The sequence below is a fragment of the Nannospalax galili genome, unplaced genomic scaffold (assembly GCF_000622305.1).
Source record: "Nannospalax galili isolate Female #2095 unplaced genomic scaffold, S.galili_v1.0 scaffold339, whole genome shotgun sequence".
NCBI classification, from domain to species: domain Eukaryota; kingdom Metazoa; phylum Chordata; class Mammalia; order Rodentia; family Spalacidae; genus Nannospalax; species Nannospalax galili.
The window spans coordinates 1,430,844-1,454,906 of NW_008344185.1; the positions used below are offsets into that span (position 1 = coordinate 1,430,844).

The following is a 24,063-nucleotide window of genomic DNA, read 5'->3' on the forward strand; positions in this document are numbered from 1 at the left end:
AGGGCCAAAGGATTTGTGGCCATCTTTAATCCACAGGTATGTAAGGGTGTATGAATGAGGAAGAGAGAATCACTGTGTTCTTACTGTCCCCAGTTCTTATAGTATTCAAACACTAGAGCTCCCAGAGTACTCTTCTTACCTTCTTCATTGCAGTGTGCCATCGCCATCATCGTTCATCTAGCTCTTCGTTTATTTATCTCATTAGACTTTTTTTTTTTTAAAAAGTTTATTATTTTTATTTTATGTGTACGAGTATATTGCCTGCATGTATGTAAGTGCACCCATGTCGTGCAATGCCTGCAGCTGTCAGAAGAAGGTGTCAGGTCCCCTGGAACTGGAGTTATAGACAGTTGTTAGCTGCCATGTGGATGCTGGGATTTGAACCTGGGTTCTCTGCAAGAGCAGTCAGTGCTCTTAACTGCTGAGCCATCTCTCCAGCCCTATCTCATTAGACTTTTAATCCTTCAAGGATAGTGCATGTGTCTTCCTAAAGCCATATCTCAGTGCAGGGACATAAGTGATAGGAAACGTTTACTGAGGAAATAAATCGAAGAAATTGGAATATTTAGTATCTACTTTATTCCTGGACTTTAGGACACAAAAGTAGCTGACTGCTTGATATATATATATGTGTATATATATATGTAGTGAAATTAATATTTATTATGAACATTTTTATGAAGGGCCTTCCTTGTGGGGTAAAGTTGATAGGTATGTACAGTAGTTGAATCCTAAACTGGAAAAACTCAAAGATGCTCACAAATTGTAGTCTTGACCCTTCCAGAGAATAATGAAACAGATTTCTATATCAAGAATAAATGTTGGGCAAGGCTATAGTTTAAGGAAAAGGGAAATCATTGGGAAATAGATTGGTAAGGAACACATGGTTGAAGATCCAGGGCACTGAAGATAGAAGTGATTATATAGTTGAAACAGTTGATTTAAAAGTTCTCTTTGCTTAGGAAGAGAAGCTAGAAATAGCAAGTTCTGAGAACTGGAGGTCACAATGAAGACAAATTGAAGATACAGTGGGAGTTAGCACAAAAGGAAAGATACAGGCGTAGGTGGCTATGGGTACGGAGAAGGAAACACAACCTGAAATGTTGGAGGTGGAGTAATCTCATTCAACGGCTAGGTTGAGGTGTGGCTTCATCCGTAGGTTCTTGTACATGAAGTGAACATGAAGATGATTGCTAGAAAAAGATGAGAAATTGTGAGGTCAGAGCGATTACTGAATCGTCCCCATGGGTGCTGAAATCATTAGACTGATACAGGATACATGGTTAGCTTCAAGCCTGATACCGAGTTTCAGAAACACCACTGGGGCACAACTGAAGAAGTATATGGATATCCTGGTCAGGAGATTTATGTAAATAGAAGCAGGTAAAGATGTCTGCAATATTTGTCACCTTAATTCTTTTTTTTTTTTTTTTTTTTTTTTTTTTTTTTTTTTTTTTTTATTTTCTTATTTCTTTGTTTTTTGCATATTCTTGGTATTAATCCTCTTTTGTATGTGTAGCTGGTAAAGATTTTATCCTTTGCCTCCCAAGTGCTGGGATTAAAGGCGTGCTCCACCACGCCCGGCTGTCACCTTAATTCTATAGGTGTTTTCTTGTGTTTACCTACTCTCGAACATAAATGGAAAGTTTGTTACCACTTTCTCTTTTTCCATTGACCTCTGCATTTTGACCTGACTTTTTTTTAACCTTCCTCTTTCTCCCCCTCCTTCCTTTCTCCCTCTGTCCTTCTGTCCATCCCTCTCTATCCTTCCCTCCTTCCTCCCCTTGCTCCCTTTCTTCTTCCTTCTCTTTTCTTCCACAAACTAGTATTCATTATCAATCATATTTAGAATCAACAAGAGACCACAATGACAAAAAAAATGCGCACTTTGCAATCCTTGGCAGAGCTTTCTAGGGACAAATTCCTAAACAGAAGGTGGTCATTTCAGAGCCAACACTCTGCAGAGGGGTCTGCAAAGTCATGCACCTCCCGGTGAGTAGATGTTTCCTGCTCTCTTGCTGTTTTGAAGGCTCTTTTGTCCAGCGCTGATTGATCCTTTTTGGTTAGGATTTGTTTTTTTAGATTTGTGGTGTGTGTGTGTGTGTGTGTTTGTGTGTGTGACTCTGTAATTTATTAAACTGTAATTTACAACACTTACATGTAGGTGCCTGTGGAGGTCAAAGAAGATGTTGGATTCCCTGGAACTGGAGTTAACACGCAGTTGTGAGTTGCACAATGTGGGTGCTGGGAACCAAACCCAAGTCCTCTCAAAGAACAGCAAGTGCCCTAAACCACTGAGCCATCTCTTCAGGCCCCTTTACTTAGGATTTTAATCATGCTCACAAACTGTGAGTTTCTTGAGATCAAGGCCTGAGCTGAGCCAATACAAAAACCCCTGGGAATGAAGTGACAAGGTAAATATGGCTGAAGGCCCAAAGAATTGAAGATACTAAGAGGACTGGCCTAGACCTTTCTATTCCTCACCAATGTGCCAAGGCTGGCAAATGTATTGTAAGACGTTGCCCTTCTTCTACCCACAACCATCTCAGAGAAAAATGATTGCTAATAAATACTATAATGGGGGCTGGATAGGTGGTTCAATAGTTAAGAGCACTGGCTGCTCTTGTAGAGGACCCAGGTCTGATTCCCAGCACCCACATGGTGGCTAACAACCATCTGTAACTCTAGTTCCAGGGGATTCAATGATCTCTTCTGACTTCCACATTGCATGACATGGATGCACTTACATACATGCAGGCAACACACTCATACACATAAAGCATTTTTAAAAGGAATAACTGGTACTGATTAGACATGTATTATGCGCAAATCCCTTCTGTATTTTAAATCATTTGGTCCTTGCAACAATTTTAGTAGGTTGGTACCATTGTTCTTATTTTGCAGATGAAGAAACTGACAAAAACTTCCCCAAGACCACAGAGATGGGAAGTAGCAGTACCAGGATCTGAATTTACACAATCTGAAAACAGAGGGTGCATGTAACCACTACACATTGCCCCAAAGAAAATTTTGCAGCAACTTCATAAAATTTTCAATTGAATAAAGTTTCATAGAAGTTTGTTTTAAAATAAAGTCCCCTAACCATAGCAAAGGTTGAATACCATCTTGTCACACACCCTGCAGGACAGATATAGGATGGCAGGGAGCAGGAGCTGAATACATCTTTAGCTGCAGCACCAACCCCAGGTTTGCCTAGGACTCCTTTGGAAGGTTTCCTTTGCTGCGTCTTTTCAAAATTATCTTACCTACAGCTAAGGAATCATAATTTGAAAAGGATCAATCAGTGCTGGACAAAGAGCCTTCAGAACGGCAAGACAGCAGGAAACAACTGTGGGTAGCTCAACTGTAGAGTGTGTGAGGCCCTGATTTCCATCTGCAGCAGAGATGGGGGAGGTGGGCAGGGAGAGTGATTATAATTTGATACATGTTACTCCATCTGAATCGTCAATATAGTAAAGAACTTTAACTTTCTAAATTTATTGGTATTATTTGCTCATTAAACTATTATAGCAGCCAGCCATTCTACCAAAGTCCCTGGTCTCAAGTGTGTTTCTTTACAGACACCCCTTATCTTTTAAGCGTCTCATCTTACTTTAGAAAAAAATATCGCACACACACACACACTCATTTTTCAGGCTCGGGAGAGGTGGTAAATTACAATGAAATTGGTTTTTCCTAGGTATTTTAATCGCAAATTGCAAGGCACAAACCACACACACACACACACACACACACACACACACAAAAAAAAACAAAAAAAAACAACAAAAAAAAAACCCACTAGTTTCTTGGCAGGTCACCAGCAAAGGGACTCATTGATCAATTACTCCCAAACTCTTTTACTAACCCGGAAAAAAAATTTACACCGTTTACATAAGCCTCGGACTGAAGCCGTCGCCCCAACCAGCGGAGATCGGGTATGCAGTCAGAGCCACGAGCCCTGCCCTGTCCCCAGGGAGCTCCCACGCTCTCGGGTCCCTAAGGGCGCACGGCCGTCCGGGGGCGGCTTCGGTCCCGGGGCAAGGCCGTGGAAACAGGCAGCTGGCGCCGGGCGAAAAGGGAGTGCGGGCGACTCAGGCAGCGGTCGGAGGCCCAGTTATCCCAGGGAAAATGTAACATTCTGCTCCTGCAGCCTTGCGGAGGGGCGGCGGGGACGCCTTCGATCCAGTCTGGGAAAAGGGACCGGGCTCATCCGCCGGAATCCGGGATGCCGGGGAGCCGCGTTACGGGAATAGCAGCCGCCAAGAGTCCCGCCCCGTCGTCTCCGGCGGCCTCTGGCCAATGGCCGCCGGCGCCGTAACTGGCTGCAGCCAATCGACACCTGGCTCTGAGTCCGGGGGGCCGGGCCCTGAGGGGCGGAGTTAAGTGAGCAACGCGGTGGGCGGTGAAGGAGGACTGCGCGGCGTCCCCGCTGCTTGAGCTTCGGGCGATCCCGGTTGCGGCGAGCAGCCGAGGGACCGGGAGCGGTGCGGGAGCCTCCCGTGAACCGCGGGACTGAGGGCCCGGGCCGCTCCGGTGGGAGGATCAGCACAGGCGCGGCGGAGCGACGAGGCCTGAGGTGAGAGGGGCAGGGCCGCGGCGCGGGAGGGTGCGGGCTGCTTGGCGCGGCCGCCACCTGGCACCCGAGGCCGGGCCGGGACGGGAGCCCTGCCGGGCGCACACCCGGGGCTGTTCGGGCCAGCCAGGAAATCCCCGCATTCCTTCCCCTCCCTGCTCCCACTCCCGACTTCCCCAGCTCTGTCACCTGGCCTTCTTCACCGGGGTCCTGACCCTGCTGCCCACGCGTGCTGGCTCGTGGCGTTCCGAAGCCCCAGCCCCTGACTCTCCAGGATCGCGCGACCTGGGTGACCGGCTCCCACGTCCTTCTAGTTCCCCCGTCCAGGGCCCCTGAAGGAACTAGAAATGATCCCGGAAAGTAAGCTCTTCCACGTCCCCCGAAATGCCACCCGCCCCACAACTTAACTCTTGATTCCCTACTTGTGATTTCTTTCCCCCCGGAACCAGCTTTTCACCCAGAAATCACCACGTTTCAGCATTTGTTGAAAGTTCCCAATGCTTAAAAATATTAAGGTTCCTTCTTTGGGTCGCTTCTACGAGTCCTTCCTAATCCCACATGCCTTTACATCTTCAGAAAATCATCTGTCTTTAAATTTTCACCTCCTTTCCTATGTTTAATGGCTTTTCCAAGTAGCTTGAATCGTGGGTGAACTGATTTTATTCATAATATCCCTTAACAAAAATAATGTCAAATGTTAAAAATAAGACTTGGTTGGCCACCCTTGTTCTTTTCACCATTTTTCAGCGAAAGGAAACTCATTTTGATTTAATTTGTGTAGTTATTGGGCATTTCAGCAGTTACACTGTCTTAAAGTACTCAGTTATTATTGGAATGCTGGAATGAATTTTCTAAAAGATTTGTTTTAATCAGTGCTGTAAACAAGCGCTTTAGACTTCGTTTGGCTGCCAGCTTCAAGTTGGAACAGTTCTTAATTTGAAATTACTGACTCAGATCTTCATAGGAACTAATCGTCATTTCTTAATTTCCTTAGCTTATGTTAATATTTAACATTTGGAAGTATTTCTCAACTGTAAACTAGAATACTACACTTATAGAACTAGCTTGATAGTACATAGGTTAAATTGTGTTTTCCATGTGTTTCTTTTGGGGAGTAATTGTGGCCATTTGCATTTACTCACAAGTGAAAGAAAAATACTTCAAGGAAGAATTGTGAGAAAAGGATAAACTTTGTGGTAGATTTTTTTTCTCTCTTTTCAAGTCTATATTATTGACAATACTAAGTTTCTCATAGGTGATTTAGAATATTATAAATATTGCTACCAGCTAATCTAATGCAACATTCTTATGTAACTGAACATTTTGTTCTGTTTTATTTATGGCTGTGTTTTTGTTTATTTTTTTCTGAGAATTTGACGTTTCAATTAAATACTAGGGTGAATGCTAATTATTATATACCTATGAAATAGGTGTTAGAATATGTACTTCACAGTGAAGGAGACAGGCTTAGGACACCACTCTAATCCAGAGACCTGTGCTTGTATACACACTATCACATTGATAATTTCTTATTAGAAAACTCAGTTTTATAATTTGGTTTGAGAAGCTGAGTGTTGCCCATGACTCTGCAGTAGGAGGAAGGGTTTTTTCCCTCTCAAAGTTATTCCAGATCTTACTGTGATGAGCATCCGAAGTTCCTGGCCCTAATACATTTGCAGTTTGGCTCCTTGAGACTGTCGGTACAGCTCTCTTCATTTTTTTTTTTTTTTTTATTGCAAAGTCGGTGTGATTACAGTTGAGGTTTCTCTTGAGATTATTTTAGTAAGCATTTCACGTGCTATGGGAACTCATAAAGATGCCTGAGATACCACCCAGGATCTTCAAAGACTTTACAAAATTGGGTTGAAAGACTTGGGTGTGAAAAATTATCTGAATGCATAGCAGTTTCAGTTTAAACAATGGAGTGCTGTAGGAATTTGTTAGAAAGTGATCATTTGAGGATTGGAATACTCAGTGGATTTCTCAGAGGTCAGCCTGGAAACCTGAATTTGGATAAAGGGGAAAATGGAGGGAGCCCATTCATACTATAGAATAGAAGGCAGAGTGGAGTCTACAGAACAGTACAGGACTAGCATGTGCAACCTCCACAGTATTCACTATAATAACCAATATATATGTAATTTTGTGTGTGTGTGAACCACTGTTTGGATCATTTTGCTCATAATCTTTTTAATCTCCATAACCTTATGAAGTAGGTCTTCTTATTTGCTTTTACACAAAGGCAAACCCAAGTACTGAAGTTGTTAAGTGTCACATCCTAAATTTATACTTGCATAGCCTGGCTTCAGTCCAACTCTTAACTATAATGCATACTGTTTTTTCATATTGTATACATGAGTGACAGAAAGATATGGCTATACCAGAAGATCTTTTAAAAGTCATTATTTATCATTAGGCTGTGGATGTTGCCAGTAGTAAAGTGCTTGCCTAGCATGTTTCAAGCCCTGGGTTCAATCCTCAGTACCTCATACATACATACACTATTCTAGCATCACATACATACATAAACAAACAAACCATTCTCTTAATTGTCCACTAGGTGCCTCAAGGTATGTTAGATTCTGAGCATATGAAAGCGTGTGATCACTGTGATGTTATGAATCCTTTTAGGGATCTCTATAAAGGTGCAGTGGGAACACAGATGCTCATGACATAGAAGAAATGTGTATGTAGATTATAAACAGTGGAATAGGACAGAGTCAGGAGGTCTTACGCATTTGATTCTGCAGTTAAACTATAGCATAAGTACAAGTACAGATTCTAAAAGAAGATGTTTTAGAGGAAGTCTAGTAGTTTGTTATGACTTGAGCTCATCATCTAGGTGTGGCTAGTAGAGAAATGAACATTAAGACCAAATTGTGAATGATATGCTGAGACCAAGCAAAGTGAGGAGCTTAAATATTTGCTTTCAGTTGGAATACTAAAAACAAATAATAATTTCAGCCTGGTTGGAGTAAAAAGCCAAATTACTTAAGTAATTCTCTCTAGAAGTGTAGCTTGAGAGAGAAGTCTGAGGAAAAAGATTTTACTTACTTTGTGGCTGGGGACTGAACCCAGGGCCTTTCCATGTGATAAGCAAGTGCTCTACAACTGAGTTATACCCCATCTTATTTATTTCTAAATACACTTGAATATTAGAAAAGATCAATTGGACAAGACAGGTAGACCGAAAACAATTTAGGTTCTGGTTCTCCGGTAGCTAAAATAGTTGGCATTATTATTCACCCTTTTAAAAACTTTTCAGGAAGGGTAATGGCTTTAATTAAAAACTTTTGAAGGGTTGTTCCAGCAACAATGTTGAGAATGTTCTGGAAAGAAGGAAACTGGAAGCCGGAAGGCAATTATAAATATTGTGATCAGTGTCCAAGTTAGAGTGGTTGTGGTAGAGAATAAAAAGACAGGTGAGGAAGACATTAGGAAAGATGCCTGGATGAGATTAGTAACCAACAGAAGCTAATCTATAGAGGATAGGTAAGGGGGCAGGAGACTTTACTGACAGGCAGTTTAAAATGATAAGTTGTTTATAGGTAGAGAAAAAAAGGTAAGTCCTTGTGATTAAAAAAATGCTGTGTGTATATATGCCTGTACACGCACATGTGCATGTATGTTCCTAGATGCTTTTGAGATGTATTAAATTGATTTGAGTCAGGCAGAATATCCAGGACACTCTGTAACTAGAATTAAAGATTCAAGCCAGAATTCTTGAAATTTTGTTTGAGAGTAAGATAATAGTTGAAGTTACATGTCTTAAAGAAGTAAATATTTTGTCTTTGGATACATTCAGAGCCAAGAGATAACAGCCAGGAGAGAATTCAGTAAAGAATAAAAGAAAGTGGATAAAGGAAAGAAAAAATTATGTTGTATGGTTGCATAGTAACCAGGAACTATGAGAAATTTAAGAAGCAGGGATGACTTACAGTATCACAGGGCTGAAGACTTTCATTCTGTGGTTAGCTAGTAGTATGTTTTAGAGCAATTTCGTGAGAAGTTAGTTGATCACAAATCAGAGAGCTGTATTTGTTAATGTGTAGTGATAACTTTGTTTTAAAGCTGCAGGTGTTCCTATTCAGGAACTTGTTCCAGTAAAACATGAGTTGCCCTATTAAAATTTGAATATTCTGCCTTCAATTTCTCATATTCTCTTTAGTAGTCAGTTTCATCCTTTTCTTTAAGGAAGAGAAGATTAAGCGTTTACTTCTAAATAATGCATTTCGTATTGGTGTCTTCTGCACAGTCTTATTTGTTTGTTTCTTTGGATGGTCTGTCTTATCTGTGTCCCCTGCAACTACATCCCCTAGCACATCCCCTAGTGAATTCATTAGAACCGTATTTCAAATAGCACAGCTCTGGTTGGTAGATTGGCTTACTGGATTTTGCCATTGGTGATCTTCACTTCACAGTCAAAGGTGATGTATTTCCCATTTGTATACTGTTTTCTCATTTTAGTCCTTATTTTATAGCTGAATGCTCCTGAGCCATGTCTGAATAGGGTATTCTCTGTGTTCCTGTAGTACTTTGTGTATATTTTACCTCTCTACCTTGAACTTTCTGTGAGCAAGAAGTGTTTGTGTGGGTTCAATTGTATTTGTACTGTTTTGTGTCCTAAATGATGGTAAGAATATGGATGTTTATTAGTGTACTCTTGAAACTTTTTCATTTGGCTAAAATAGGCAAAGATAGTTTGTGAGACACTTCTCTCTTCTTGGGTCCTAAATACCTTTCATATTTTCTTCCAATATGCTTATAATTTGGCCTTTTACTTCTTTAATAACCCTGGAGTATGTGTGTGTAGTGAAAAACAACCCTTTATATTTTTGCTCATGGAGCCAGTTGTTCCAAAAGTATATATTTGAATAGCTCCTTATTTCCTCAGTGATGTGATGCCTAGATCGATCAATTGATCGATAGATAGATTTAGAGTGTGTGGGGGCGGGTTGAGATTTTGTTTTGATGTGCTCTCACCATGTTGCCCAGATGGGCTTCCAACTCCTGGGCTTAATTAATTTTCCTGCCTCAGCCCCACCAAGTAGCTAGGACTTATAAGTGTGTGCACACCTGGCTTACAAATTCTTTATCATTTATCTATTTTTTTTGTGGAGCCAGAGATCAAAACAAGGGCTTCACACTTGCAAGGCAGGCTCTGTAACACTGAGCTAGATCCCAGTCCTATAAATTATTATGTACACTTGAATTTGTTTTATTTCCTCCCACTGACTTGTCTCCTTCTAGGCCCATGCCGTGTTTTAGTTATCTTTAGAGTATGTCTGAATAGATGTGCAGCAAGTCTTCTCTTTGTGGTGTTTGAAAATTGGCTTTCAGCATTCTCTTGATTTTTGTGTAAAATTTTTAACTTGTTTGCGAAATTCTGTAAATAAGCTACTTTGCTATTTGGGTTGAAATTGTGGTACATTTTTATGTTGTGAAGTTCTTGCATCATTCTGATTAGATTTTCCCTATGTAGTATAGCTTTTGGTGTTACTATGTAAGATTTTTTTTTTCTATTACATTTCCTAATTGGTCATTACCAACATGCAGCATGCAGGAGTGCTGGTTTGTTTTTTAAATAATCTTTTGTTCAGCTACATTAAACATCTAGTAGTCCTACTAATTTGTCATTTGATTTTTATTTTTGATACGTGATCAAATCAGTTATAAATTTCATGACTAGTAAAGCTATAGTTACCAAAACAGTGTAAAAGTTGCATAAAGATAAGCAAATAGATCAATTGAACAAACAGAACAGGAGTTAGCAAACTACAGCCCACTGGTAAAATCTAGCTCACTTCCTATTTTATAAAGTATTATAAGAACATGGCCATGCCATTTGTTGTGTGTCATCTATGACTGTTTCTGTGAGTAGTAGTGTGGTAATACCAACAGAAACATTATGGCCCACGAAACTTAAAACATTTACTTTGTATCCCTTTATATGAAAAATTGCTCACCCCTGGAATTAAGAATGCACTAGTAAACCAACACATATGGTTAGCAAACTTTGACAAAAGTGAGAAGGCAGTTCACTTGAGAAAGAACAGTGTTGCCAACAAGTGGTTCAGAAACAATTGGCTAGTCATAGATACATAATGAGCTTGAATTCCTACCTCAGCCTATATATATAAAGTCAAAAGTATTTAGAGACCTAAATATAAAATCTAAAGCTACAAAACTTGGAAAATGACTCAGCAGGTGCAGGCATCTGCTGTCAAGCCTGATGACCTGAGTTCAGTCCCTGGAACCCCCATGGTGGAAGGAGAGAACTCATTCCTGCAAATTGTTTACACACACACGCACGCACGCACTCACGCACGCACGCACACACTTATACTAAATGTAAAAAAATTCTTAAGTAAAACTCACAGAAGACAAAAGGAGAATGATAGCCTTTGTGACTTTTGACAAACATTTCTTAGATGTACCACAAAAGCGCAATGTCGTTCTTCATTAAACTTTTTTTTTTTTGTCTTTTTGAGATTGGGTCTCCCTGTAGCCCTAGCTGACCTGGACTCACTACAGGGACTAGGCTGGTCTTGATCTTACCAAGATCTGCCTGCCTCTGCTCCCCAAGTGCTAGGATTTTTATTTTTTAAATCTTCCAAAGGAATGAAGAGACATGAAAAAACAAGCTATAGATTGGGAGGAAATTATGTACAAATCATTTTTCTATCAAAGACTATATACAAAATATATTTTTAAAACTTGTAAAATTTAGGCTGGTTGTGGTGGCACACGCCTTTAATCCCAGCACTCAGGAGGCAGAGGCAGGCAATCTCTGTGAGTTCAAGGCTAGCAGCCTGGTCTACATAGTGAGTTCAGGCCAGCTGGGGCTACAGGGAGACCCTGTCTCAAAAAGACCAAAAACAAAACTTGTAAATTTAATGAGGAAATGAGAAATCTACTTAAAAAGGAGCAGAATATTCAAGTGGACACATCATCCAGTAAGCTATATAGCTAAGCATAACACCTACCAAGTGGTCTACCCATTCCCTCCTACGCATTTATCTCCTCCAAAGTTAGAGCATATCTCCTCACAGACTCAGCATTAATCAAATTGCAATACTGTAGATTATGTACACATTCAAGCATTTTTTTCTATCCAATAGGCATATCATATGCTAAGTATGTCTCTAAGTTCTGGGAATATGGCAAAAACACAACAAAACTGCCTTATGTGCTTACAGTCTCTTTTGGTGATACACATAGTATGCTCATTTTTTAGGGCTCATGTAACAAAGTGACACAAACTGAGTAGTTTAAAATAACAGAAGGTTATCCCTTCCAGAGGCTAGAAGTTCTTCTGAGACCAGAATCCTTTGCCTCTTCCTAGCTTCAGGTAGTAACCGTGTGTTGGTGTTGCTTAGCCTACAGTTGTAATCACTCCAGTCTCTGTTGTCTGGCATTTTTCTGTGTTTCTCTTATAAAGGTCGTATTACACAAAGGTCCCACCCTGTTGCACTATGACATCTTTGCTAATTACATCAGCAGTGGCCCTGTTTCCAGAGAGGGTCATATTTTGAAGTGCTAGGGGTTATGAGTCAAGTGAATCTTTTGTAGGAGACACAATTCAGTCTTGAACAAGCAGTTAGCAAAGTAAGAAAATGACATGGCATTTTAGAATAGAGGTTGGCAAACTGACCTGCAGACCAAATCCAGCTTGCAGTCTGTTTTGTTTTGAGACACAGTCATATCCACTGTTTACATTTTATCTGTGATTGCTTTTGTACCCCAGCAGACGACTTGACAAGTTGCAACCAAGAACATAAGAACCCCCAAAGCCTAAAATATTTATTATTTGATCCCTATATAAAATATTTGCCCTTCTGTTACAGAAGGTCCCAAGTGTGACGAAGGAGGAAGAAAAATAAAAAGCAGGAAATCCAGGTAGAATAAGCAATTCAGAGAGGCTAAGGGAAGATCTCTATGTCAAGGGGAATTAGAGCAAAGTCTCCAAGGAATTAAATTAGGTATTACTTAAAAAAATTTCCGATATGTAGTACTTCGTGAAGAAAAGCAAGTGCCAACATTTATCACTTATGATCCCATCTTTGTAAAGTAAGAGAATGTAGATTTAAACAGTGTAGAGTTGTAGATGTAGAAAACTATCCACCAACATTTTCACTAGTTATTTCTTGGTGAGATTACAGAGCCTTATGTGCCTTTTTTTCAACTTTTCACTTGAAATTTTAAAGTTTGTTGTAAATTTAATTCCTTATTATGTTATATCAAAGACATGATGTATCAAAGACATGATGTGTAGGAAGAGTCAGGTTTTTTGTTTTGTTTTGTTTTTGCCTGTTTTAGGTTATATTTCAAAACCTAGCCACCAGTGCAATTTTAGCTGAGTGCTGGTAGAAGACAAAATGTATGGTTCTAAGGACTTGTGTAACTGCTTCTGTCACTTTCATCAAAACAGCTTTATGACATTACATAGACATCAGGGGAGTTTGAATTAGGTGTAAGCTGCCTTAATGTTTGCAAGTGTCTATTAAATATAAACTAGGTGCTAATGGCTCCATAGGCTGAGGCAGGAGGATTACTTGAACATAGTAGTTAATGGCCAGCCAGGCAGCATAGCAAAACCTTGTCTCAAAGAGAAAAAAAGACCAAATAATGATATCAGTAGGCTATTAAATACTCTCACACAAGTATTTATGGAATTACTTTATTCTGAAGTTCAGAAGATCTCTAAAATAGGCTACTTTGTCCAAACCTGAAAACCAGTATCAGTTAAAGATTTAAAAAACACATGTATAGGTGGGTCCAGGAGCTAGGGGGAGAAATAGGAGGGGAATATAATTAAAGTACAGAGCATGTATGAAATTCTCAAAGAATTATACAAATATTATAATTTTAAAAAGCATGTGTATAATAAATGTTACTAAGGTCAGCTCTCTGAACAAGGGTCTTCTGTCTTTACAAGGGGATCCAATAGATAGAACATGACATTTGGAGACAGACTTGTTTCAAATCCTTGCTTTTTCATTCTCTAATTTTGTGAGTTGGTTAAGTAATTTCTTTTGTCTGAATTTTTGTTTTTCTTTTGTAAAAGTCCAATGAATAATCCCCTCCCTACCCATATGCTTCCCAAGGACATTAGGAGAATCAACTGAAATAATTAATGTGAAAGCATTCCTTGTAACATAAAGGAATCCAAATGCTTGTTAGAATGAACTCTTAATTGGTACTGATGGAAGAGGTCAGAGTGTAGATGATTTTAAAATAATTAAACTCTGTTTAATGTAGATATGCCCAATATTTTGCAGATTTGCTCAAATTAACATATACTGTAAAAGATAAGCCCAATTCCTACCCAGATTCTTCACTCAGTAAACATGACTTGCTCTATTTCAGACAGTGGAGATTCATACAGTATTCTACAGTTATAACAGTAACCTTACTATAGTTAGTTACAGAATTTATATTGATATTCTTTCTTACATGTAACGCAAATCTGATGTATTACTGACAGTTCTTCATTCTGTCTTTGATTAAACTAAAAAGGAAATGGAAATAAACATAAAAGTCACAATATAGGCAATAAAAATTTATAAAGTGGTACAACTATTAAACATTTGTCAGTTACAATTTAACTGCTTTTTCTCCCACTTAAGAAAATCCATGGGAATGAATGTAAGAATGAGCAGTGATAGCAGTTATTGGATATTCTAACTTTTCAAGTGAATCACTCATACACCATGTAACTTCAGCATTATTGTACCAAATTACTAATGACACACCTTTTAGCTCCTTTCAGCACACCACTGGGTGTGTCGCCATAATTGAGAAATGACTGCTGCAGAAGAACCAGTCCGTTCTGAAATGAACCTTTTTTGGGTCTATAGTTATTAGGCATATTGTAGCAGCATAAAAGCTTCCTAGACCCACAAAATTCGAGGAACTCAGTATGCAATATTTTTGCAATATATACATAGAAAATTTTCCAAGAACTGTGATGTAAGGGAGTGCTATCAATATACCTTTAAACTGAGTGTTTAGAACAAAAAAAGGGAAAATTAGTGGAAAACTGTCAATTTTAAACCAAGATAAACTCCCAAAGAAGTTAATTGTATGAAACACAGAATACACTCGGGTATAAAATCAAATACTTTAATAGATGTCCTTTTCTTATATCTCAGTAATAATCTTTTAAAACTTGGGAAATAATTAGGAAATAATACTTTCTAATCATTAAGATGTGAATTCTGTCTTTATCTTTTTTCTTTTTACTTATGTCTCATGGAACTGCTTAGTTATAAGTCTAATTGCTCTAATTCTGTATTACGTGTGAGATTTAACTGTTATATACATGTAAGTTCTTTTTATTTATTGCTGTGACTCTGTTACTTGACTCTGCCAAGTCCTAATGTTTATGGATATCTGGTTGCTTCTCCTCGTCAGCTGTCTTAGTTTGTGTTTTTTAATTCTTGATGCTGGGGATTGGACCTCTAGATCTATGTGCATGCTGAGCCCATGCTCTACTGCTGAGCTGCATCTGCAGCCTTCAGCTTTTATGAAGCATTCTTATGCATGTATATCTTTAGGAAGCGATAAGCACACATTTCTTTTGACTGCACATCTTGTCTGTATACTTTTTGATTGCAGTCAAGGCTTATGTGCTAAAATTCACCATTTTTTAGTGTACAGTTTGATAGGAAAACTGAAGCCAGGCCCCCCCCCCCCCCAGTGAAGGACAGGTATTCTTCTGCCCAGTTTTAAAGATGTGGGTTCTATAAACTTGGTATCCTTGTCCTGTAGGTGTCACCTGACTTTTCATAGCATTCTGGTAGTTGCCAAAAGGTGTTGAAGGGCAGTGTGTTGCCGTTGCTGGTGCTGCTGCTGCTGCTAGTAATAAAGTCTTCTGTTGCTAACTCAGAAGTCTCAGTATTTCGCTGGTATTCAGAAGACTGTGTCAAGCTAACTTGTCAGCTTCAGAATAGAGTAAAATCTCAGATCAGAGCCTTTGTAATTATTGACACAATTCAGTACATCTTAACAAATATGTATAGACTTTATAAATCACCATCACAGTCAGGTCATTGAATATTTCCATTACCCCAAAAGGTTCCTTTGTGCTTCCCCTCTTCCTTAGTTCAGGGAGTCCTTCATCTGTTTTGTGTCACCTTAGTTTTGTCGTCTCTAGATGTTCCTATAAATAGAATTATTCAGTATGCAGCCTGTTGTGTCTGATGTCTTTATTCCTTAGATTCTGTCATGCTCTTGATGTATCACTAATTTGTTCCCATTTATTGCTGTGTACTATTTTATATAGCTTTGTTATGATTTGGGTTTTTTATTCATTTACCAATTGATAGAATTGGTAGGCATTTGGGTTATTTCTAGTTTGGGACTTTAGTGAATAAATTTGCCTTGAACATTTGAGCTTGTCCTGTGTAGACATATTTTCTTATTTTTTTGGATGTGTTATTAGAAGTAGAGATGCCTTACATTGTGTTTTTTTAACTTGCTAAAGAACCCCAGGTTGTTTTCCAGAGTGTCTGTATCATTACCGTTTTTCATTCCTTCTTGTTGTGTTTTTTTTTTTTTTTTTGTTTGTTTGTTTGGTCTTTTTGAGACAGGGTCTCCCTGTAGCCCCAGCTGTCCTAGAACTCACTATGTAGACCAGGCTGGCCTTGAACTCACAGAGGTCAGCCTGCCTCTGCCTCCCAAGTGCTAGGATTAAAGGCATGTGCCACCACCTTCTATTAGGGAATAATTTTGATCATACTGAGCAAAAATGTTCTCATTTGTATAGTACTTTTTGGAAGTTACTTATAGCGGGCTTTGTCATCCAGAAATTTCAGAACTCTTCTGTCTCATAGTTACTACTGGTTTTTGAGACCTCAATCTAAACAAGATTGATTTATTTTTTAATTAAGCTTAACTGTATCAATAGTCTTCTAGCAGTTTTACATAACCATACCTTTAGTAGCTAAAGAAAAATATTCTGAGCACTCTTTCTGCATTCACATAAGAATTTTACCACCTTTCAGAAAATAGCTATATAATAGAAACAAAATATTGTTTTAGATTGTGGTAAGAGAGCAGATATTTAAATTATTATATGTGTCTGTTACAGAAATACTTGTGCAAGATGTCGACATTGAGGATTTGGCTAGTGCAAGCTTTGGTTATTTTCCTCACCGCTGAATCTATAGGTAAGGTTCATGAAATGCCCTACCTTCTAACTCCACAAATTAGGTTTATATATTTTATATGCTTATAATTAAGCTCAGGTTTGGTAATTATATAATTATGCTTATAAATAGTTTTAATAAGTAAAAGTACTCCCAATAATTTTTTAAATATAATTTGAGTTCTAACTCTTGATCATTCGGCAATATTAAATACTAATTAGTTATACTATGGTAAATTTAGGGTTGCAGAAAGGTGCAAAAAAAAAGTGTTGTTTTAAATAGAGGAATAGGAGAAAAATCTGTTAGCTCTTAAAACTTTTCAGTTACCCAAAGTGTCACTGAGCAGTGTGGTTACATACCACCACACCTGGCGGAGATACAGAAATTATTGATAAAACAAGTTCCAACAGCAATTAGAAAGATTATTCACCCTGATTTAAATGGATTCTTCCTAAAGATGCAAGGGCTGTTTACTATATACAGATCAATAAACGTGATACACTACATTGACAGATTGAAGGATAAAAAACATACTATCACCTTAGCAGATGCATTTGATAAAACTCCATACTTAAAAATCCCAGCACTTGGGAGGCAGAGGCAGGCAGATCTTTGTGAGTTCAAGTCTTTTGATATATCACAGTGAAAGATTTATCGTCCTCTTTTTTTTTTTTTTTTTTTTTTTTTTTTTAAAAAAAAAAAAAAAAAAAAAAAAAAAAAAATCCTTCATAATTTAAAAATAAAATGAAGTAAATTTGATAGAGGAAGAACACACTTCAGCATAATAAAAGTCAAATGGAGGAAGAGAGAGATGTCTACAACTAACATACTGAATGGAGAAAGGCTAAAAGCTTTTTCTGTAATATCAGGTACACAATATCAGTGTCCACTTTCACTACCTTTTTTTTTCTTTTTCTACCATCTCTATTTAGTACTACTTGAAGGTCTAGCTAGAGCAGTAGGTCAGACAAGAGAAAAGAATAAAAAGCATCCAAATTGGGCAAGAAGATGTCAAATTATTACTGTAGATGACATAATCTTCTATATAGAAACCTCCCCCAAAGACTCTACCCAAACACAGAACTAATAAACAAATTCAGCAAAGTTTCAGGATGCAAAATCAACATACCCAGGTCAATAGCATACCTATATGCTAATGGTAAATTATCTGAAAAAGAAATCAAGAAAGCCATCCTATTTACAATAGTTTCAAAAGTAACTAGGAATAAATTTGGCCAAAGCCAAAAGAGCTCTAAAATTTCCCAGTACTTGGGAAGCAGAAGCAGGTGGATTATCTGTGAGTTCACAGCCAGTCTGGTCTATATAGTGAGTTCCAGGCTATATAGTGAGATCCTGTCTCAAAGATAGATGATAGATGATTGATAGATAGATAGATAGATAGATAGATAGATAGATAGATAGATAGATAGATAGATCTCTAAAATAGAAACTATATTATAAAGCCTAATGAAAGAATTTGAAAAGGACACAGAAACATAAAACCCATGTTCTTAAAAGAATATTAAAGTGTCTGTACTCTTAGAAGCAGCCTACAGATTCAATGTAAAATATCAGTGATATTCTTCACAGAACTAGGGGGGAAAAAATCCCTAAATTCATATGAAACCACTAACAAAACACCCAGATACCCTGAACAGTCTTGAGCAAAATGAGTGAAAAAGGTGATCTTTTTACTACCTGACTTAAAAATATTCTGTAGCATTATATTAATTAAAACAGCATGGTGTGGGTATAAAAGCAAGCACCTAGGCTAACTGAAAAGAATAGGGAGCCTGGAAGTAAACTCATGTCTATGGCCAATTGATCTTTGATGAAGAAGTTAACACAAACTGGAGAAAGAACAGTCTCTTCAAATGCAAGGTGTAAGAAAATGGGATGTCCAGTTTTTCTCTTATTTTTCGCCAGTTTAAAAAGTCAACTCAAAATTGATTAAAGACTTTAAATACAAGACCTGAAACCACTAGGAGAAAACATTGGGGAAATGCTTTAGGACACTGGAATGGGCAGGATTTTTTTGGTGGAACCCAAAGCCTAGGTAATAGAAACAAAGATAGACAAATGAGAGTGTGTCAGACTTTTAGCTTCTGCATAGCAGAGAACACAACCAAGTGAAGAGGCTACCTACAACATAGAAAATATTTGTAAATCATACATCTAATTAGGGAATAGTAGTGGTTATATAAGGAATTCAAACAACTCAGTAGAAAATTAAAGACAAATCTAATTTTTCAAAGGGGCAATAGACCTTAGTAGATATTTCTCAAGACAAGACCTACACATGGCCAGTAGTTACACAGAAGCATGCTCAGCATCAGGGAAATACCAATAAAACCACACTCTGATATTGCCTCGTTCCTATTAGAGTGACTGTTAGTCACCAAAAAAACGTAGGGCAACAAGTGCTGGGAAGAATGTAGAAAAAAAGAGAACCTTGTGTATTGTTCATAGGATTGTAAATTAGTGTAACTATTATGAAAAACAATATGGACGTTCTTAAAAAATAAAAACTATCATATTGTACTAGATAACTTTCTTCATTGCTATCACAAAATACCTGACAAAAGCAACCTAGGGAAGGATGGATTCCTTTTGGCTCACAGTTTGGGGCTTCAATCCAGCAGGGTGGGGAAGTCATCACAGCAGGAGTGTGAAGTAGCTGGTCACTTTGCCTCTGCAGTCAAGACACAAATCAATGTTAGTGCTTAGTTTGCCTTCTTTTTCTATGTGGCCAAGGACCCCAGACCATACAATGGTGTCACCCACATTTAGAGTGGATCTTCCCTCTGCAGTTAATCCAGCCTAAAATCTCCCTCACAGACATGCCCAGAGTTTTGTCAAGTTTTGTCAAGATCCTGTCAAGTTGACAATCAATATAAACCATTACACATATGATCCAGCCAGCATTCTCACTACTGGGAGAATTCTAAAGAATTCAGAAGATACCTGCATTCCCATTTTTAGTGCAGCAGTATTCACAACAGCTAAGAAATATATCAGTGAATAATGGAAATGAGTGTGTGTATTCACAATGGAGTACTATTTAGCCTTAAAAATGGTAAAAATTTTGCCACTGTGACAACATAAATAGAACTGAAAACATGTTAAATGAAATAAACCAGGCACAAATACCACACGATTTCACATCTGTGAAATCTAAAAAATCAGTGATCTCATAGAAATAACTTGAGGGCAGCATTATGATTACCAGAAGCTGAAGAGATTAGAGGGAAGGATAGATAGGGAAAGGCTGTGTAATGGTACTAAGTTATACTTAGATACAAGAAATAAGCTATGGTGTTCTTTTATACAGTGAAGCAACTATAATAATGATAATATACTGTATATTTCAAAAAAATTAAAGATGCATAATGTCTCAAATCAGTGTGTCTTAAGAGACTATTGAAAGCAAGGAACATGAGAGATTCACTGTCATCAGCAGTGGAGTCACACGGTAAAAGCATGTAGTTGGGTTTTATTTTGGGGCCTTATCCGATTCTTTTTTTAAATAGGAAATTTTATCTCATACACTGGTGAGTAAAATTAATACATTTATTGCTTAAAACTAGTCTGATTCTTTGTTTTTAGTAGAAAATTCTATCCCCTGCATTTTCGTTACAACTAACGTATTTGGTCTTTTTTTCTGGTTCTGATTGCTAACTTGCTGTTTCTTTATGGTCTGAATTTTGATGTATGGACAGGGCGTTCCATCCCTTTGTTACCCAGTCTCACCTCTCACCAGCATTCAGGGCTGAAGAGCAACGAGGCTATACCTACATGTTTTCTGGACTTTCTGGGTCAAGGACCGGATAGGTGGTGGGCAGGTATGAGTCATGCTGTAGGCAGTCTGCTCCAAAGAAAGGCCAGAATATTAGACCAGGGGCTGCAGCTTAAATAGGTTTGTTCTAATCCAGCTTGGTAATTTTTATATTTTGTACATCATAATGTGTATGTTCTTTACAAATTTGCGCATTAAATTCAGACCATAATGTTGAGTTGTGTGTTTCCTTTCTCTTCAAGGAAAATTATAGTGAATTATGGGCTCTCCATTGAGTGCTGCCATCCAGATACCGTCGTTTGTATTGGAGAAACTCAGTCATTGTTTTTTGTTTTGTTTTGTTTTGTTCTTTTTTCAGTGCTGGGGATTGAACCCAGAGCCTTGCATATGCTAGAAGGTGCTGTACCACTGAGCTACATGTCCTCAGCCCAGTCCCTTGTTGCATTTTCAAGAATGTTGTTCTTTTTCAGCTCAGCTTCTGGATCCATGTGGTTATATCTACCCTGAATCTCCAGTTATACAGCGTGGCTCTAACTTCACTGCAGTTTGTGTGCTAAAGGAAGAATGTCTGGAGCGGTACCATGTAAATGCCACCTACATTGTCTGGAAAACAAACCATGTTGCTGTTCCTAAGGAGCAATATACTATTATCAACAGAACCACATCCAGCGTTACCTTCACAAATATGGCTTCCCTGAGTGTCCAGCTCACATGCAACATTCTGACTTATGGGCAGCTTGAACAGAATGTGTATGGAATCAATATACTTTCAGGATGTAAGAGTTTGGTCATCTTTCAAACTTTGTTATACTCTTAAACTATATTGTAATGTTGTCTGTTAGCCTTCCTGAAATACAGTAACTGGTGGGTTCAATAACTTTTGAAGATAAAAGTTTAGCAGTGCTATCTACATTTTCACTAATATATAGAAATCTAAGAGAATAACGGGTTTCATTTCTTTCTTGAAAGTCAAGCATTTGTCAGATTCTTGTGAAAATGCTTTGACATGAGACCTTCCTGCCTCACAAAAAAAATATTGATTTGAAATCGAAATACATTAATAGAAACTTTATCTCTTAATGACTGAGAAAAGGCTCAAGTAAGGCAGGTACCTGAGTGAAGAAGGTGAATAAATACTGGGGAAGTCCTTCTTGTAGCCACAGCAGGACTTACTAGCCTCATCTCATAGAAATCCGCCTGCCTCTGCCTCTGCCTCTTGAGTGCTGGGATTAAAGATGTGCCCACCACGCCTATCTGAAGGTCCTTCTTAAAGATCAAAGACTAACTTGTGATCCAGATTTGTTGGCCACCCAAGCCTGATAGTTTCAGCATTTGCTTTTCTTCCAGTAGAGTTTGGAAAAACAATAAACACAGACATGTTGTAGCTCAGGGTAGTGGTATATGCCATTATCCCAGCACTTGGGAGGTGGAAGCAAGAGGATTGAGGGTCTGAGGCTAGCTGGGCTATGTAGCAAGACCCTGTTTCATAAAACCAAAAGTAAAATAAAGTATAAATGAATCATTTTTGCTCCTAATTACCTTTTATTATTTTAAAAAAATATTCTTAATGGAGACATTATTGATATTTTATCCACTTATAACAAAAGTTTATTTTTACGTAGAAAGTTAATGTGAAACCAACTAGTTTATGATAGAAAATATATACCGTGACCTAAAATGAAGTTTTTAGGAGTTTGAAGAAAAAGAACTTAGCACATTACTCACCAGTCTTTCATTGTGCCCGTACTTTTCTCTTGTTTATCTAATTTAGGTGTGTTTTAGGTGGTATATAAATTGGGTAATACTCATGGGTATAGAGGTGCTTATTGTTTCCTTTTAGTTCCTCCAGATGAACCTAAAAATTTGAGTTGCATTGTGAATGAGGGAAAGAAAATGATGTGTCAATGGGACCCTGGAAGGGAGACATACTTGGAAACAAACTTCACTTTAAAATCTGAGTGGTAAGGAACTTTTAAGTTTGTTCTGTAAAGTTAGACATTGTTGCCACCACTTTCATTTTTATAAAGCAGTAATAGTAAGTGAAATTCTAAAACATTTTAACTTTTCATTTTGGAAAATCTCTCATATTTATGAAAATAGAAAGAAATGTGTGATCTTCATGTACACTGTCACCAGCATCAGCAGTGAGCAGTTTATGTATTCTGTCCCATGCTGCTTTAAAGAAAATTAGTCATGTTCTACCCACAGATATTTCAGTATGGAGCTCTAAGACAGCCACACACTGTTGTTATACCGTAGTAATGTGAAATATTTTAATGCCCCCATACTTTCACTTAGTATTAATTCCCCATTTCTCTTAAAGAATATGTGTTTTTAAATGGATTTTTTGAACTGAGATCCAATAAAACCTCCTACTTTCAAATTGATGTCTTTTCCTTAAATGATAGGTTCTACCTACTTGTTTTCCTTTTCCATATAATTGTACATTCTATGACATATTCTCTTGTCCTTTTATTTCCTAAAATGGTTTTTAGGTCTACAGATTCGGTCAGATTTGGGTTTGATTTTTCTTCGTAAAAGTTCTTTCATAGGAGTGATATGCTTTTCCATAAGGAACTACATTATTGTTTTCTCTCTTTTTTTTTTTTAAGTATTAAAATTGTGGGCTAGGAGTCCTGGGGGCTTAGTCAGTAAAGTGTTTACATACTGGGCAAGCATGAGGATCTGAGCTCAGGTTCTCACCACCCACGTAGCAATCATCATAATGCTTCTAAGATTGAACCAGGTTGCTTCCCATTTACTTTTCTCTTGAACGTTTGAGCCATCACCAATGGTTGTTATTTATGAGTCATCAGATTAGAGCATTCTTTTATTATTATTATTATTTTGTTTTATTTTACAGTTCTTGAGATCAAAGCAAGTATATTACAGATACTTGGCAAGCAGTCTGCCTCTGAGCTGTACCTCTAGTCTTCTCCCCTCCCCAAATCTCTCTGAAACACTTAAAGAAAAGCTTTCCTTTATCAACAGTAGATTACCCAAAGGGAAGATAAAATAAGAGAGACAAAACAATATTAACATTTTCTTTTTATTACTAGTTTACTATGATTCCCTAGCAGCCTCAAAAGATAGAGATTCTCTCCTCATTATGAATTCATATTTAGATGTATTTGACATGGTTTAATACATTACTAGTGCTCTTACTATCTCATCTTTGGTCAGTGAGTTTATACAGATGGGCTCATGCATTCTTTTGATACAAATTCATCAGTCTTCAGTGGTTTCCTGGATTTCAAGTATTATATCATTTTCCAGGTTCAGCTTACCTATTCATTATAGATTTCTCACCCAGGCCTGCCTCAACCCTTTGTCAAGGGATCTGTGGCTCCATTTAGTGTGAAGCCCTATTTAGAGACCACAGTGTAATGCTGGGAGAACTCTGCCACTGGGTTGTTCTTTCTGGTCTTTTTTTTTTTTTTTTTTTTTTTTTTTCCAGTGGGAAGAGGTAGGGAAAATTTTGGGGTTTAAGACAAAAACAATACAACAAAGATGAAGTACATCTGAGCACCGCGTTCACT

At 38.0% G+C, this 24,063-nt stretch overlaps 2 protein-coding genes across 2 annotated transcripts in view; one reads left to right on the forward strand and one right to left on the reverse strand.

Moving 5' to 3' along the window:
- Positions 1 to 653: 653 nt before the first annotated feature.
- On the reverse strand, positions 654 to 5,554 carry LOC115071589 (translation initiation factor IF-2-like). Its single transcript, XM_029567054.1, has 3 exons — positions 5,527 to 5,554; positions 3,869 to 4,917; positions 654 to 1,193 (listed from the first exon to the last, which is right to left on the reverse strand). The coding sequence occupies exons 1-2, from the start codon at positions 5,552 to 5,554 to the stop codon at positions 4,118 to 4,120; spliced, it is 828 nt and encodes a 275-aa protein (XP_029422914.1). The 3' UTR covers positions 654 to 1,193; positions 3,869 to 4,117.
- The window catches only part of Il6st (interleukin 6 signal transducer), a 55,997-nt gene continuing 36,345 nt past the window's right edge, over positions 4,412 to 24,063 (forward strand). The window contains exons 1-4 of the mRNA XM_008840382.3: positions 4,412 to 4,579; positions 16,671 to 16,749; positions 20,995 to 21,300; positions 22,365 to 22,485. Coding sequence (XP_008838604.1) covers positions 16,686 to 16,749; positions 20,995 to 21,300; positions 22,365 to 22,485 — 491 coding nt within the window. The 5' untranslated portion in view covers positions 4,412 to 4,579; positions 16,671 to 16,685. The remainder of the gene's footprint in view (positions 4,580 to 16,670; positions 16,750 to 20,994; positions 21,301 to 22,364; positions 22,486 to 24,063) is intronic.

Bases quoted from the DNA above. Each gene is read 5' to 3' on its own strand.
- LOC115071589 (XM_029567054.1), bottom strand. From the start codon at position 5,554: ATGACGATTAGTTCCTATGAAGATCTGA. The intron at 4,918-5,526 runs GTCAGTAATTTC...GATCATTTCTAG, and splicing joins TAGTTCCTATGAAGATCTGA to TTCCTTCAGGGGCCCTGGAC.